This window comes from Catharus ustulatus, chromosome 4 (assembly GCF_009819885.2).
Source record: "Catharus ustulatus isolate bCatUst1 chromosome 4, bCatUst1.pri.v2, whole genome shotgun sequence".
Taxonomy (NCBI): Eukaryota; Metazoa; Chordata; class Aves; order Passeriformes; family Turdidae; genus Catharus; species Catharus ustulatus.
The window spans coordinates 26546582-26564647 of NC_046224.1; the positions used below are offsets into that span (position 1 = coordinate 26546582).

Consider the following 18066-nt stretch of genomic DNA (forward strand, 5'->3'; position numbering starts at 1 on the left):
GTTTATATTACAGCGAAGGGCTGCAGTTGTGGGTTAGGATGAGGTGTTGCACAAGTGCTTGATGAAATGCTTTAACAACTCAAATAGGCAAGTGCATGTTGAATGCACTTTAAAGTGACAAATGACAATCCTTTCTATTTCTGAGGAGCTACTATGTCTCTGATGGCACAGTATAGCACTCAATTTCTCTCAGAGGTCTGAAGGAAAGAGCATCCATGGGAATCCATGGCCTGTCTTCCACCATAAAATCCTTGCTGTTCTTGACATGCAATACGCTCTGGTTTATTCCAGAGGCAAAGTACTATAAAAACAATGTAAGTCCCACAGAATACGATCAGCTGCTTTCTGCATTAGCAGCAGTAAAAGAAAGGTACATTCTATTAAGAACAGGGGAACTCGCCCAGCTTTTTCTTCAAGTGGCAACATTTTGACAAATTTTCCATTCTCCTCAAAGACGCAGCTCTGGACATTGCAAGGAAGCACGCAGTGAATTGCAATGTGTAGGATGTGCACAAGAGGAAAATCCTCCCCATACAGCTCCCTTGTGCCCTTGGCCTTGACAGGGAGCCCTCAGAGGCACGCACAGCAATGAATGTACCTGTGCATCAACACACCAGGGAAAAGCTTGGCTTCTCTTCTGTCATCATTGGCACATTTCTCAGCTGGGGAGCCTCCACCTGGAGAATGAGGCTCCTTCTGGCTGGGAATATCTGTGCCTTGGGAGACTTCCAAAAACGCATCTACAACTCACCTACAGCAGCTGCCAGAGAAAATGGAGCTCAGACATGAATCCACGTGTGTGTGTTAAACACACAGACAGCAAAAGGGAACAGGACCATGAGGAAGGGGGACAGCAGAACTCCCCGGTGGTGGCACATGGGCCAGCTCCAGCAGCCTGACCTCAGCCAGCAGGGAAGCATCCCACCTCTGGCAACCTCCTCACCCACTATGCTATTAAGCGAAATTATGCTCTAGCTGGATTGAATTTCTCAGCAGATCAAACAGGATTTTGCACTGTGAATTATTTACCCCCATCCTCTGTGAAAGTGCTCAGCCTTCCAGCCTAATGCCTTGTGTTTAAACAGCTTATGGGGGAAGTGATCAAGCACAGCTATTAGCCACACATGCTAAAAGCATTGCTTTCTGGACCAGACACCATAACAAAGTTGTTCTTTTTGCTTTTGCTGGATATCTGAGTTACATTTGTGAAACAGCTCATGTGGCTTCTCAAAGCCATTGGTGTGTTTTGTCCACATTTCTGGCTGTTTCCAGAGCTCACAGTGCTGTGTTTGCTGCTTTGCCCAAAATACACATGCCCTGTGTGCAGCAGTTACACACATGAACGTTGTAAAATGCTTCACAAAAAAGTATGTCACAGAGGATATTTCAGGAGACACAAAATTGCATTGTTTTCTCTCCCCTTTAATTTACAGCCAAATCTGCCTGAACATGCTGTCTCCAAAAATTTTAAGATCAAGGAAGAGAGAAACTGTGATTAACACTGAACGAAATCCTCTTAAAACATTTGAAATGGTTCTTTGTGTTACAATAATATCATGATTCAGGTCTAATTATGGACTGATTTGACAGGATTGCTGTTTTATACTGGTCAAAGGAAATTATCAACTTCTTTTAAAAAGAAAATTATTTTTACTTCTGAAACATGAAAATATTGAGCCCTAAATATGTCTAAATAAATAATTTTACCTAAATATTTTTGCCTAAAAATTTGATTGTAAAACAATAACAGTCTAATTTTAGTAACATGGGAATTCCTAAATCCTAGGGTTTTTTTCAAGGAATTCCTTTTAAAAATATTCAGTGAGTGTCATGAGTCATTTCATGCTTTTAGTAAGCTGAAGGTGGTATACTAAGGCTCCTATTAAGAGGAATATTTCTGTACCTAAGACATTTAAAAATAATGGGACGTTTTGGAGTTTATGTTTGAACTTAGGAATTTGCTGGTAGAATTGTAAACTTTTGTCTATATTTTCTGATAAGAAAGGTTTAAATCATCTAACATGGTGGTCACTGACAATAGATTATTATAAGGTTTTTTTGCCCAGTGGTGAGCTTTCAAGGTTTCACAAGTTCTATGCAACAATGCAGCAATAATTTGAAAAAAACTTATGCATAAAATTCACATTCTCACCAGACTGGTTAAAATGCCCTTGCATTTTCATCATTCAGCTTTGTCTACCCAGCACCAAATATTTTTGTTCCTACACTTATTGCCAAATTCCACTTTCCGAGAGGTGGAAAGCAGAAAGTGGAGGCAAGTTTGTGTTAAATGAGTGTGTGTGTTTGTGCACATGTGCACACGTGCACACCTGGGAGCAGCATGGAGAGTTTCTGTATTCCCTAGCATATAGACATAGGGGTGAAACGGAGGCAAGGCTGTCAAAAATTTTCAAGAAATTTCATTTATCTCATTACTTTCCAGTCTGTTTTAGGTATAGCACCATCATGTCTGTCTGTATTTTTGTCCTGCATATGTAAAGTATCTTGGGATCTAGTCCCCCTAAATGAAAGGTGATACAGAAATGTAAAGGATTAGTATCATTACAAAAATAGACACAAGGAATATGGAAAACATTCCCCACCAGGTTATAACTATGCTAATGCAAGTCAAATCTGGGTCCTTAATTGCTTTACCAGAGTTCCTATAAATGCATAGAATTTAACCTCACAATGTCCTGCCTAGTCCTGTATATATTAAAAAAACCCAACAAACCCAACCCTCAGATACATTTCTCAAGGTTTTTGAGCCACATTTCTTCTGCGTCCACAGCCCTGCCCAAGGGTTGGTCCAAGTTAGTCCAGTTCCACTGATCCTCAAATTCAAGGAGAACTGAAGTAGACTGGAAAAAAATATTGCAAAATCCTCAACAAAAAAATGATACCCCTTGCAAACAGCTCCAGGCTATATTATTTAGATTCAGCAATGTGGAAATGTTCCAATAGTACACTATTTTGATAATACACAAAATCAAATTGCTGCCTCATGCTGTACTTAATGCAGTACCCCACCTCCACTCCCTGCCCTCCTACCCCCAGCTCTTTGTGGGCAGGAGGAATGTGACCACAGTACAGCCTGGGTGGGGGACCAGACCTACAGCAAAGTGTCCTTCCTATTCTGACAGCTCGGAGAAGCACAAAAAGCTGTGCCCAAAAGCAGCAGTGCTGCACTAACTGGTGCTGCTCCTCTTGGTGGGGGATGGCTTTGATTACCCCTCTCTGATGAGCAGGAGATGGCACAGGAAGATGCTGGGAGGCCACTATTGTGTGGGACTCCACAATTCCTTGAATAGAATGAGTGACCTGGATGGTTGTGTCTGTGATCATTGAAGTGCTGGTGGCTTGCCAAGCCAGGTCTCCCCAGAACACAGGCCTTCAGAAAGGGAGGACTCACAAAAGAACATTTTAAAAACCTTTCTCCCTTGCTGATCCAACTTCCCTTTCCATCTGCATTCAAGCCAAGAAAATCCTCCCAGCCCTGTAGGGTGGGACGTCAGATCTCATCAAGGACCTCATCAGGAGGAGTTCCTTTGTCCAAAAAACCCCTAACCAGGGTGGCCATCAGAGCCCAGCACAGCCCCTTTGGGTGAGGCATTCCTTTCCTTGATGTGATCCCATAACTAATAGCGTTTCAGGGGTGATTTCACAGTAACCAGAGTGGGCTGGGTTTTGTGGTTCTTCCAGAAGGCAACAGAAGTCTGTTCCCACAGCCTGACTGAGGACACTGAGGACACACCTGCAGCACTGTGGAGCTGGCTCTGCCTTCGGAGGTGACAGCAAGTCAGGGGGTGACAGCACCAAGAGCAAACTGATGTTGCCCTGGGGAGGAACAGGGCTGGTTACAGCACTACTGTGTCCCTGCGATGGAGCTGAAACTTCTATGGAACTCCTGGCAAAGTGTCAGTGTATTTAGAGTTCCCTTTTGACCCACCACAAACCTGAGATTTACTCATTGGTCCTTCCCTGCCAGTATGTACAATGTGAATACCTTTCCTTTCTTTCTGCACTTGCCTCTGGTCCGTTTAACTTTTAATTCAAACCTTTTTTTCTGAGGTGTCAAAGCACACATCCATCACTCTTATTTACCATTCTGACACCCCCACCCCTTGACCCAAGGTACTCCTGCAGGATAAGTGTTAATTACCAACCAGTCCATCTCCCAGCTGAACACTGCATAAAGGTCTCTGGGCCAAAGTAGATGTGGACAAAAACTCCAGCAGTTTGCAGACCTCAGCATTTATGGAGTGATTTTTCCCATCCCTGTGCCCTGGGCAGTCAGGAGCTGAGCATCTCAAAATTCCTTACTGTATACGGCTGGGAATTTCTCAAGTGAGCAAAAGTGGTGCAGCGGGTGAGAACTGGCTCCTGAAAGGAAAACCTTCCTTATTTTCACCCTTGGGGAAAAAAAAAAAAAAAAGGCACAAATGCATCTCTCCTCCCCCTTCCCCTCCCTGCTGCCCTCATAGCATGTAGGGGCTGGGGGGGGTCGGGGCATTCCAGCAGCTGCTGGCCAGTATCCTGGAAACTGCCTCCTTTTTCCCAGTCCCAGCCCCTTTTATGAAGGAGACAATGCGGACATACAGTGAGTGCCTTGTGCATCACTTGGGCCCCCAGGCCCTTTGACACAGGGATTTTATACAGTGGCTCACCACCTCCCCACCCTCCCTAAGGTGCCCCCACACCCAAACCAGGGGGCTTCAGCCTCACCTTTTCCTGGATTATCCAGAAAGAAATTACATGCCTTATTTTCCCAAGGGCTCAAGAAAAATATGTGTAATGTGATACCAGGGAAATTATTCAGGTAATTCCAGAAATTACCCATGGATGCCTTTTGGTTTGTTTACCCGAATCTCTTCTTACCATTTCTCTCCTTCTTTCTTCACCCCACTCCCTTGCCCTCGTCTCCCCAAGAGTCCCATGCATTTCTCTCTTCATCGTGTTTTGCTCTGGCCCCTCCACAGCGTAGGGAAGGCTGCTTCCTGTTTCAGATAAGAAGTGGTTTCCATGCAAAGTTTGGCTTGGCTTTCTCTGCTTGTTGTGTCTTTGATCCAAAGGCACAAGCTTGATCAGAGGATTTGGAGGAATTTGCCACTACAATATCTTTCTTTTGCATACTCTCAGTGATGAGAACCTATTTTTGGGTTGCAGGTACAAGCCAGCTCTTGAGTTTGTAGCTCAAGGCCTCTGTTGAACAGTGATACAGGTGTGAGTCAGGGTTCAGACACATCACAGGGGATTTGGGCTCAGGCTTATTAGTTCATCTGAAGAATGGCTTCCCAGTTTTCAAGAGAGCATTCCGATATTTGCTGTATCAGTTCCTCTGAGATCTCTCCTAGGAAGATCTGAAAATTTGTGAATTAGCCCTAGGTAGGTAATGGGAGGTGAATTTATCATTTATTATTCCTTTGCTGCTGTTAAAGGTACACTCCATATCTGACTTCATATAATGCAAATTGTTGCATATGCTGCATATGTATGTGCATATGCATATGCTCCAACCATGGTAATTGAGGCAGATTGGGGCTGGTTTACAGAACATCTCTGCAAAATAAACTTCTCTCCTTTCCAGATTACTTCATAAGAGGAGGCACTGGGTTTCTTATGTCCCTGTAATCATGTCAGAGGTGAGGCAGAAAGCAAAAGTTATGTTTGTTTGATGCCTTTGCACCCAGAAAATCCTTTTTCCAGAGCATGCAGCTTCTTACTCAGAAAGAGAGAGGGGTTCAAGGCAAGCTTCTTTCCTGCAGGCCAGGGCAGACATTTGGCTGTTCATCATGATGCTTCCTCCCTCCCAGTCTGTGGAGCCACATTTAAGTGGATTGCCTAGCTCCACAAATCCCACCCAGGAACTGCTCTTGAGCATGGCCCTGCAGATTTCTTCAGTCAAAACATGTTTACATGCTAATTCACTGAGATCACAGCAACCGCACCAGCCCATCCGCACCCTGCCCAGCCAAACTGCAGCTCTGTGCTCTGCTGAGCTGAACATCTGACATGCTTGAGAACAAAGGGGTGGCCAGCCAGGCAGTGGTCAGTGCTGCAGACTGCCTGGGAGAGGCAGTGGGTCTGTATGGCTTGAGCTCTCCTGGGGTTGTGAGCTGCTCCTCTCCTCTCTGGGAGCTGGCTATGCTGAAGGTGAGTGGTGACATTTCCCAGATTCCCAGAAGGTTTTTGGACTGGTCTCCTGGGTACAGCTCCTCTGCCACACTACAAACTGCCTACATAACTCTGCAGCAGTCAGGTCCTAGACAGAGGTCTGGAAGAGATTTGCTCAGGTGATTTTGGAGCAGAGAGCATCCATGAATGAATTGTACAGCCATGAGACTGCCAGAAACATCCATCTCTTTCTCATGCATCGCCAGCACAGCAGCATGGTCTTCCTTTCCTCTGTCTCATGCCCACAGGGAGCACCATAAGCCATTTCAGACACTGTGCAGAACTGACCAAAAGAGTTTCTTTCTTGCAGGACTTATGATGCTTCCACAGCATTAGCAATGATTCCAACTTGCTTAAAATTTGAGGGGCTCCGGCAGGATGCTAAAGGCATTTTTCATTTCAGTGTGGTAGCCTCTACTGCCCAGGGGCTCCAAAACTCCAGGTGAGAATTGAAAACACCACTCCATCCGTTTCAGAGATGTTTCACTAAGAAATGTTTTGTTCTTACCTTGGGCTGTGTTAAAATGATGGGCAGACCAAAATATTTGGCTGCAAATTGCTGGGCACCTGTAGTTGTCAGAGACACTCAGAACAGGTTAAGCTTCCTGCAGGGCTGTCTTGGAAAGAAAGTACCTTTAAAGGAAAGTTCTAGGACATGAGATGAGACAACCTGTGTGGAAAGAGGGATAGGGCAGAGAGGTCACAGTGTCTAAGCTGAGGCCCCTTGCACTACTCCAACAACTCCCAACGCTGGATGCACCCTCTGTGTGACCACCCATAAGCCCAGCCAGTACTGCAGAGAGGAAAAGATGATTTTGTAACTGTGTGGAGGCCAATTTCCTGGAGCAGGCAGTGGAAGCCTCATTGCTGCATCTGAACCAGGCTGAGGACTGTGGTCAATCCCACTTCATTACAAACTGAAACAAAGCCTCACCAAAGAGTTTGCAACCAGCTGGTAAACAAAGAGGAGAGGCCATAGGGGGAGGAAGTGTGTTTCATAAATGTGGGTAAGGAATATGTATTATGAGCATGCTGGGAATATAAACAAACTTGTACCACGGAATAGTGCGCCTCAAATTTCAGATCAGTTCCTGTGAGCCCTCTGAAAGCTTATTGCAGTTTTTAAGAAGTCAGTGGTTCCAGTAATATCCCCAATGTTTAGGAGTGAGGAATGCTGCCAGACCCTCTTGATCCATGCCTCCAGAAATTCAATGGAATTATTAAGTGCATTTAGAGTTCCTGTTTATTGTTAGAGGTGTGATGTCTTAGGTTGTCTGCTGAGTTGTTTTTTTCATGCAATGCTCAAAAAAAAGGAAAAATGGCCAGAGATCTGCTTTTTATACCAAACAGGAGTTGTTCAAGTCACCTGGTCTTGGTTACACCTGGTTGCTACATTGTCCCTCTCCTATGCAGAAGTCTTATTTGCATCATGCTGATGGATAAGCTGTCTGGGAAGGGAACCGTGATACAGCATTCAGATGTTAGAATTAAGCAGAAAGCCTTTGACATTTTTAATGTATTTTTCTATTATAATTAAAAATTCTGACTTCATTTTGAGCCAGAATGACAAAACAACTTTTTTATCTACACGTCACATTTCTGGGGGAGGGGAACATTCAGCTATAAACTAAACCAGTGTGTTTCAGCCATGGGGAAAATTGCCTTCCTACTGTCTCTTCTTTTTTATTGGAACAAATAGGCACATAGTAAAAATGTGAGCCAGCTTTTTTTTTTTCCCTTATACTATAAAATAGGGAGCAAAGCAGGCTTCCCCTCATTTTCCTTTACTTCTTTATTCTGTCCTGTCTTTGCCAATTGGAAACAGAGCTCAGAGTTACTTTGTCTCTGGAAACAGCTCTTGCAGGACTAAACTGTTTTCAATGCCTTCCAAACTGAAGAGCCCTTTGGAGCCTGCATGGCCTTCTGAAAGTTTGTAGGGGAGGAGTACTGACAAAATAAATTCATATTTTCTTCTGTCAAGCTTGTTTGGTGAGAGGAAGAACTGGGGAGAAATATTCACAGGGAAATTTATACTGGCAGTTTCCCCACTGACTAATCAATATAAAAGGCATTATACACAAATACAAATACAAAAAGATAAAACTGCCTGTTCTTTTCCTCTGTTTTCTTCTCCAGCACTACTGTCAGCCTTCCCCTCACATGAACAAGCTTCTAGAAGTGCTTTGTTGTCTGCACAGTGTGGGGAGATAGTAATGAGGTGGTGGAAGGTGTATGTTCTTCTCATAGCTGTGTCCTGCCCCACAGCAAACACAGTTTCTCTGTTCAAGAGAAGAGATCCTTCACCAGTGACTGTAGAGATGCACATACAGTTTTCCTAAATCAATAGCAAAAAGAAACAGAAGTACTTCAGCTGGGATGATAAAGCTCCTTGCTCAACATCAGAAGAAGTTTCTGATGCTGTGCCATATGTTGCTCTCCTTTCACAGAATAAAGATTGAGCATTAAATGAGATATAGCAAAGAATCACTGATTAGAGTTGTTCCCTGGAAAAGATTAGGAGAACATTTGGTTTTCAGTTTGAAAATTAAATGAAAAAGTAACAAGCCTTGAAGGAACTTTCCAATGTGGTTTTCATCTGGCTTGGCAGGTTTCTCCTGGAGAACAGAAAGCTAAAAGAAGATAGGAATTAGAAAAACATGCTGCGACCCGGATAGAAATTCTTCAGCAAAAAGGGAAATGCAGAAGCAAAACAGTATGTAATGAAAGCCAAAAACCTTATTTAACCATGTTTGTCTCTCTTGTTTCTTCTGCAGGGCCAAGTATTTCCAGGGGAAGAAGGTGAATGGAGAATTTGATATCCGAGTGGAGCAGGTCAGTTAAAAGTGAATTTCTCTCTAAGGAATGTATGTGGACATGACTAGGGAGATGTAATCTGTCCCAGGAGCAGCAATGAGGTTCACAGCCTGGTTTTTTATGTGCTCTACTGGGCACTGGACACATCCTGTTTCCCTGTTAGCCTTGGCACCAGACATTCATTTCAGTTGAAGCCTCTCCATGTTGGGGTCTCTCCCCTGCTCTGTGTGTTGGTGCAGTGTCTGTCAAAAGGAAGTCCCATATTGACTGAGACTGGGTGCTATTTCCAAAAGAGAAACTATTCTAAATAATCATCATCTGCAGGCACCCAACTTGAAAGCAGGCATAAGAAGGGAGATATAGAGATAAGATGGTGATCCTGAAGGAATCATAAGCTTGTTTTATATTCATTAGGACTATAAAAATGTTTGGGTGGATAAAGAAAACTGCTGAATGTTGTTTGAATGACCTAATATTTTCTGTCTTTATAAGGCTGTTGATTCTGCATCGTGTGTGTACAGATTATTAATGCAGTGGTTTGGAATACTTTCTCAGGACCCATCACCCTTGAAAAGGTGTTTCTTCTCTTTTCAAAGGGGTCCTGTCCTATTGTCTATGACCGTTCATGAGCACACATGTTCTGATCAAATTGTGTCTGGGACAGATTTTTCTTTTTTATTGATATCACACACATGTCAGTCTGGGTGCTATTAGCAAGAATAATTCTTCCTGGCATCTCCTTATCAAAGTCTTTATTTTGTTGGCTGCCTTAGCAATTATCCTAAAAGAGAATAGAAAAAAATTAAACTATTTTAAAATCATGCTACTCACTTAGAAGCATGAAATAAAATAATTTAGGTTTTCCCTTCAAACCTCTGATTCAACCTCTCCATCACTCAAAGTAGGTTCAGCTTCAAAGCTAGACCTGGTACTCTTCGCCAACAACCTGTTAATTATTTTCTAAACCTCCAGTCTCTGCCTTTTCCCTCATAATCCTTCTCCTCAAATGTTATTGCACTTGAGGTCAGTATAAGGGAGCTGCCTTCAAATGGTTGGTGAGTGCAGAAGGTCAGAAGTGGACTCCTGATCTGTCACAAGGCATCTTATCACATTTCCCCACAGACCCTCGTAGGGAGGCTTTCCCAGTTTACCTCTTGACATCCTTCACATAGGCTGAATACCCATGTTCTAGATGAGGGAACAAATTGCTCCAAGCAAAGACCATAATGCAATTTCTCTGGTGAGGACCATGGCCAGGCCCCTGCAGCTTTAAATGCCCACAGTGACTGCAGCATTTTCCAAGGGAACAAAGCCTCCAGTGGGTAGGAGAGTTGAGGAACAGAAAACAAGGATCCTGCCTATTTCCACTTTTCCCCTCACTGCCACTCAGATCAGGCAGCCCAGCCTCCATTTGGTGGGCAGGGAGCTGCTCTTGACTCCTCCAGACCTTGGAGGGAGAAGGGAGGATGACTTTTCCCATCTAGATCACTGTCTCTCCAGGGAACACGGAAGCTGCAATGTCAAGGGCAGCCCTTGAGTCTGACCCCAGACCCCTCTTGTGTATTGTTAAGGTCAAGAGAGAGGCACTGCTTCCTTCAGACTCTGGCTTTGTGATCCCTTCTTATTTTGTCCATCCGTCCTTGCTCAGTATTTCTTGATACTTAGTTTTCATTCATTGCTCCTACCCTATTTATCTGGAGCCTTCCTAACTTCTTCACCTCTTCCTCAAGCAGTCTAGAAGCCTAAACTGTTGTGGGATCAGGTCCCCTGAAGCTGAATGCTGACCCTCTCTACCTGAAAAATGAATGTTCTTCCACAATTTTCTTATGAAAGAGTAAAAAAAAAAAGAAAGGAAATAACTGTGTTCATCAACATGGTCCATATCTTTCTCTGTGAGTTCCCAGCTTACCCATCTTCAGTCCTTTAACTCTCCCCTGAATGGCATAGACTATGCCAAGCCTTAATCTGGCTTTTCAGTTCTGAATAAACTCTCCATCAGAGAGTTTGACTCTTAGGCACCTCTTGAACCATTTGATCTGCTCAGTAAGTTCATTTAGTTTTTAATTTTTCCATTTGATCCTGTTTCAGATAACCACACATCATTAACTCAGTCAGAAACACAGTTTGCCTTAGGAACTTTTTTTTTTTAGATTTTATAGGAGAAAAACCACTTTTGATCTGAAAAGCTAAAAAACAAAGAAGTTTGAATGGCAGAAAGCAATGAAAGGAAATATCCAAATGTTAAATACTCCTGAAAAACCACATTGGGAAAAAGCCACTGCCTTTTTTTTACTAACTATGCATGGATGTTCAGTAGTTGGTTTGAACTTTTTTCTCCTCCTCTTTCATATCCATCTCTGTTACATCTTAATTCTTTCTAAGCATGCCAGTTTAGCAGTCTGGGGGAAGCAGAACAGGATAGTAGCTGATATTTTTTGAAAGTCGCTGTATCACTTATTTGTAAAGGAGCAGGAGTGCTGAAAGCAGCAGTCCCCCTCTCTCAGCAGCGGGAAGTCAGTTATCTAATCTGGCTGTACACCCCTGCCAGCTCTCCAGGCTGTCCCCCCTGCTCTGAGGAATGCAGGACATGTGTGACCATGCTGTCCTGCCCTGCCTGTCCCCACAGCCAGCTCTGGCTCACTCCAACTGAATTCGAGAAACAGGCAGAAGTTCCAAGATATGAAGTTTCTGCAAGAAGTGAATCCAGTACATTTAGACACTGGGTAATACACAGGAGAGAGACTGTTCAATGTCATCCTGCGGCTCAGGGAGCTGCTTCTGCAAGTCTCAGCTTGTATGAAAATAGGTTTTATGGACTCTGAAAGAAGGTTTTCTGGTTTTTTAGCACTGAGTGAATCGCATGACCTTGATAGCAACCCCAGGCCTTAGTTCTTCATATCAATTTTCCCCAGGATGAGACAGGTTCCTGTGGGCATCACCTGGTGCCAGTGGATGAGAGGAGAGCTGGCAGGGACACTGGTGTGTACACCACTCTCCTGGCACTCATTAAAATGAATGTGGAGCCTGACTTTGTTTCCACCTTTGTTTCTTCTCTTCTGATCTTCAGTGTAACACTGAAACCATAATTATAATGTGCTTTAAAGGTTGCAGGATTTATTATTGTCCACCAGTGCCATTGCCTTCTTCCTGCTGGCTGCAGGGAGGGAGGTGAAAGGCTTTGGTGGTGTAAAGCCAGTCCATCCTCCTGAGTCATGGCCTCTTTTTCTCTGGAGGCAGTTTGGATTACATTTTGCTTATTTAGGTATTTTTTTTTTACTTCTGTAGCAATGATAGTCTTTCATGAGACTGACTGAAACACTGATCCAAAAGGTAAATCTATTTGACCTATTCTGATTGAAACCCTGATGGTTTAAGTTTTACTCAGTGTGGTAAAGCTCTAAGCTTTAAGAGAACAGTTGAATCTAAAAATACTATCTCTATTTTATACTAAAAATAAGCTGCTTATATTTTGATCCACGTTGTTGCTTTTACTTGCCTGGTGATTTCTAGCTTTCAGAACTTCAGTGTATGCATCTCCAGTTCTTTCCTCTAGAAATACAAATACTAAAACAGTTCTTTCAGAAATGAAAAGCGTAAGTTTGAATAAATGGCTCCAAGGCTAAGCTGAACTTAAAGAAGAATCTGAAAGTGCCACAGGAGTGGACCACACTGCTTTTAGTCTCTCACACAAACAATTTTGCTTTCATCTCCTCAGTTCTTCATTGGCCAGAGGACAGGAGGCATTAGGAACCACAGTATACTGAGGAAGAGGAGGAATTATACCATAGACCCTATGCTCTGTCAGATGTTTTCCTTCATTAGAGAGAATCTAATTCAGCACCTCCTTCCCCACCCTCTCTGCCCAGTCCCACATAAAACTAAACCTTGTGTGCTTTAAGGATTTGTGGGGTTTTCCATTTGGATCATAGCACACTTTGTGTGGGGTCTCCTTGGGCATTAGACATGTCCCAGGGGAATGCCTCGTGGCCATATATCCCAGCACACCCACAGAGAAGCCCAGGAGTGTGAGAGATCTGGGGCTGAGACCTGGACAGCCACAGACCCATCAGACAGACCCTGGGGGTGGGGGGCAGATGAGGGACACACTTGACACCTGTCTGGAAGAGCGATGGCTACAAAGCAGGGGATGTGCAGAGCAGGGTCACTGGGATGGCCGTGGAGATCTGGATTATGAGAGGAGACTGGAAGAGCTGAGTTTGTTTCTCTTGCTATAGCAGAGGATAAAGAAGACATGAGTGCTTTTAGAAAATCCCTTGGTGCAAGTAAGGGTTTCATGACACGGTGCCAAGTGTAGCAAGGTTAGACCCTATGGCTCTGAGGGGCTTTTCCAGTCCTATCCCTTCCATGGACCAATGAAGGACACAGCAGGCAACAGCAAGCAGCACCTCTTAGAGAGAGTCCACTGCCTTCAGGCCACCTGTCCCACAGGTATTTCCCAAAGGAATTTTAGTATGTTCAGTGACATCTTTCCTGGCATTGGATGTTGATGGTGGAGTGGGGTGAAGAGTGTGAAAGGGGAGTCATGAAGCCAAAAGGTACATCTCCATTTTCATTCCTGTTGTTTGCTCACCCGTGTCCTTCCCACCATTTCCTGCTGTGACAAGGTGGGTCAGTCTGTCCATCTGACATGCATTTTTCTTGCACAGCTCATTCACTTCTTCCTACTGTTCAGTTTGTTTTCAGGGAATGATTATTCAGTGAACTCCTATGTACATGCTTCTGGAAAAGTCTTGTGGTATAGATTATGACTCCATTGGCAGCCTTGTCAGGAAAGAAGTTGTACTTGGCAGTCACAGAAGATAATTGTAATACAAATCATGAATTCCAGCTCCATTGTACTTCCTGCCCTAAAGAGGTATTTTCATGTGTGGTGTAAAATGGTCCTTTCAAAAGGTGGAGTCTGACAGGTCTGTGTGTGATGAAAGGAAAACTAGCTCTTGTCAAACAACGGTATAATTTTTTATTCATTATATATTTAGGGTTTGGGTTTTTTTCCAACTGAATGCCAGAAAGCAGCTCAGAGTTCTCATAGCTTGCCACATGCATTCAGAAACCATAAATAAAGGGACTTGAAGAAGTAACAAGAATTACTCTAAAATCATTATTTTCTTAAATTAATGCTTTTTTTTTTTCAGTTTTCATTGGCTTCTGGAAGTTTACAGGGTTCATGGTTTTGAGCCATTTCCTGGGAACAAAATATTTAGAAATATGCTTTTTCTAAACCTCAAATTTTCAGGCTGTCACATAACTTCTGAAATGTAAACCCAAGAGACAATTCTTAATGCCATCAGAGAGAAAAGATGTTCAGGTGGAGGCATGTGGACCTTCAGCACCAGCATTGTCTCTAGGATAGGAGAATGCATCCAGCTTCGGGACTTGTGAAAAGCACTTGTGGAGCAGTATTCACATCACAGATGAACTCTCTCCATCCTTTTCTCCCAGAGAGCAATCCTGGTACTGGGAGCAGATGGGGAGCAGGGTGCCCGCCCAAGGAAAAATGTCTCAGGAAGAGACACAGGGAATCAGGATGTGTAATCTCTAATTCTGCATGCATGCATAGCCTCAGCCCTCATCTCATAGGCATCCAAACTATCTGCCCACCTATCTGCTGGTGCAAACTTAGGGATTGCTTACTTTCCCCTTGAGATGCTTGTAATGGTTGTAGTGAAATGTGCTGCTTTAGGAATGCAGCCTGATGTGGGCCTTTCCTTGTACAAATTGGAAGAGCCACCAAAAAACAAGGCATAAAATCCACAGAGGAATGTATAAGATTTGATTATACAGCAGCAATTCCTCATCCCAAGTGCCTAAGCCATGGCACGGACCAGGCTGATCAGTGGCCTTGACAAAGCCATGCAAGGATTACAGTGGATCTCATCCAAAATATGAGTTTAAAAATAGTCACACTGCTGCATGTATGACAAATCCATACTCAAGCATATGGTTGGCAGTATTACAAAAGGAGGAAATTGGGGACCTGCCAGAGAGAATCCCTGTGACAGCAACAACTCTGATCAATTCACTGAAAAGCATCATCTACAAGAAAATCTTACAAGAATGGGACTAGTTTTGTCTAGAAAGAAATTTTTTAAAAAGAAATTTTAAAAAAAGAAAAATATTTTTAAAAAGGAAGGAAAAGCAATTCTTTGAGGAATAAGTTTTCGGGTTCTGCAGAAAGAAGTAATGGACACAAAAAAATTGCTGTCTTAAAAGGTAAGGGCAAAGATTTAGATTGGGCTTTGGGAAAATTTTCCATTGTTGTTAAGGTACAGACTGCCCGAGGAGGTTCTTCATCCATGGAAGACAGAAGAGGGTTATGTAGTGTCTGCACACAATGGCAGAGGCAGAGCTGGTCATGCCTTAGGAGCCAGAGAAAGACATGATGTCTTGAAGTCCTTCCAACATAACTTTCTGTTATTCTACAATAAATGCTTAAAATACACCTTGAACATGTGTTTCCCTTAAATCACTAAGAGGAATAGCTACTAAGCCAGGCATTTCTACTATTGCATGATTGAAAATGACAAAATCTTCCCTGTTTTAATATCAGGAAACAGAAACAGACACTCTAAAATAGCTCACCAAAAAGGTCTGCAGCACACAGAGGACACTGATGAAAACCGAGAGTACCTTAAGGTTTAGTCCAAACGATTTGGAGAGTCTTCTGATTCTTAATACCTGAAGGAGGCATTTTGGACAAAAGTATTATGATCAAAGTAGCTGTGGGCATCATCTCATAGCTGAGCCTCACAGAGGTACAGAATATTTCCACTCACACTCTTATTACATTATTCTTCAAGACAGATTGTGTCACGTTTGTCACACACGGTTTGCTCCTGCCCTGAATGTTTTTGCAGCCACTGGCAGTGCTGCAAAGCAAGTATAAAACACCATCAGGCTAATGCAATGCCGCCTTCTGTTCCATGATTCCTAATGCAAATGACTCTGGAAGGCCACGGGGAGCTGGGCTCTCCTGTTTTATGCATAGTTACCTGTCACTCTATCTGCATGGGCTGCTTTCAAAGACCTCTTTGTCTGCAAGGTAAACTCAGGCTGGAGATGATCTCAGAGCTGAAATCCCAGCCAAGGGAAGTCATCGGGCTACAAAACCCACAAAGTTAAAAATACAGGGAGCACTGGAAAATCAACAGGAAACAATTTCTGCTGACTGAAGGTTTTAGCCTTCTTCCAAACACCAGCCAGCAGCGGCCTGTTGGATGGAACAAAGCAGCTGGATGAAAGCAGCAGCATTCCTTAACTTTGCCTGTTAAAGCAGAAGTGACTGTCAGGCAAAGGTCAGGGTTGTCCCTCAGCTCTGATTGTAGCTCTGGACATTTTGGGAGTGAGATAGCTGAATCCCCCAGGCCCTCTCTACGCTTCACTCTTCTTGCCAGTGTACGCTGGACAATGGTTGCCAAAGGGGATTTCTCCTTTTCTTCTGTCTCTTGGCATTAGCAGGGCCTGAAATTGGTGCTGGCAGTTTGGCATGAGGCACTCACCATCTCGGGGGGGCTCTCAGGCCTGTTTGCAGGTCAGGTGTCTGAGCACAGCTTTGTTTGGCCTGAGTGCCTCAGGGAAACGCCTGTCAGACCAGCTTAGTCAGGCTGCAAGAGCCCCTCATCGAATGAGGATTGCCCATTTTCACCCCCAGCGAAGAGGAGTGCTAAGCTCTTTACTACAAACCATCATGGAAAAAAACGTTGAAAGAAAAGCATAAAAAACATGAAAACACAGACCTAAAACTCCCCTTTCTTGCACTGGTGCTCACATCAGATGATGCATTCCTCAGCCACAGAAGCTGGAGGTCCAGTTGGGCAGCACTCTGCTTGCAGAGTGGGACATCTCTGAGGCATATGGAGACACAGAGGTGGGAAAAACATCCTTTCATCTCCCCAGCCCACAGAGCCTCTGGAGCTAAATGTGTAAGCCAGCAATGTCACCTTGACCCATTGGGGAGATCACTGATGGTGCCCAAAGTATCTGATCTTACTGCATTTGTCCAAGGAGGACTCCTCTCTCCCTAGGTCTCCTGAGATTTTTCAAATATTGGGAAGGCAGGTGCCTTTGAGGGGTGCATGCTTTCTTAGCTCTGATCTGAAAGGGTCACTGCAGAAGCGTGGCTGTGGCCAAGGCAGCACACTGCAGCCTCTCACCAGTAAAACCCAGGCAGTCACCTGAACCACTTCCAATCCCTCCCTGAGAGCATGTCTACATGTGTATGTGTTTGTGCTAGAAGCAGAATTTATTTCTTGGCAGTAGGAATTTTCCCCCTCTTTTCATTGTAATTGGGAGTTACAATGATGTAAGATCGTGTAAGGGTGTTGCCTTTAAAAGTTTACACAGGGCCACAGACACGAAATCTCGTTACATCATCGGGTCACCAGTCCAGAGCCATTGCTCTAAAATTATGTGGATTTTAAAAGGAAAGTTGGAAATTATCTTTTCATTTGTCATCGAGCCTTTACAGGTGCACTAGTTCTCCATTGGCAAGTTTTTTCCATGAGTTCATGAGGACAAAACATGCTTGGTTTAATTTTTCTTTTTTTTTTTTTTTTTATGTATTGAAGTTGTTCCTGACACTACCTTTTGATTCCAACTAATATAATTAGCAGATGTACATTAAAAAGTACAGGGATCTCAATAAAGTCATAAGTATTAGCAGCACCATCTGAGTGTTCTGGGATTAGCTAGCTACTGGTTGGAATTTGATTTTACTGCTGCCCAGTCTTCATCATAGTAAGTCCAAAAAAAATGCCTTAAAAGGAAGGGGAAAAAACTGCCCCAAGAGAGAAGACTACATTTTCTGCCTCAAAAAAATTAAACCTGTTTATTTATATTTATCATTATCACCCTGTGTCTTTTGCTCCCCATGGCTGAACTATCCCTTGCCAACCTTTCCAGCCTTGCAAGTTGTTCCCCTTTTAAAATACAAAGCTTTTTAATGATTGAGTAGCTCTGTTAATAACTTACCCAACTTTGCTAACTCTTTAATAATAAAAATCTTAATAAGCAAATCACATCAGGTGACGTCTGCTTATCACCTTCCTGAAACATAAT

At 43.4% G+C, this 18066-nt stretch overlaps 1 protein-coding gene across 2 annotated transcripts in view; it reads left to right on the forward strand.

The window, feature by feature from the left end:
• Positions 1 to 18066, forward strand: part of SYN3 (synapsin III) — a 188636-nt gene that overhangs the window by 22053 nt on the left and 148517 nt on the right. For both annotated transcript variants that reach the window (XM_033058014.2, XM_033058013.2), the window contains one exon: positions 8949 to 9006. In XM_033058014.2, the coding sequence (XP_032913905.1) occupies positions 8949 to 9006 (58 nt within the window). The remainder of the gene's footprint in view (positions 1 to 8948; positions 9007 to 18066) is intronic.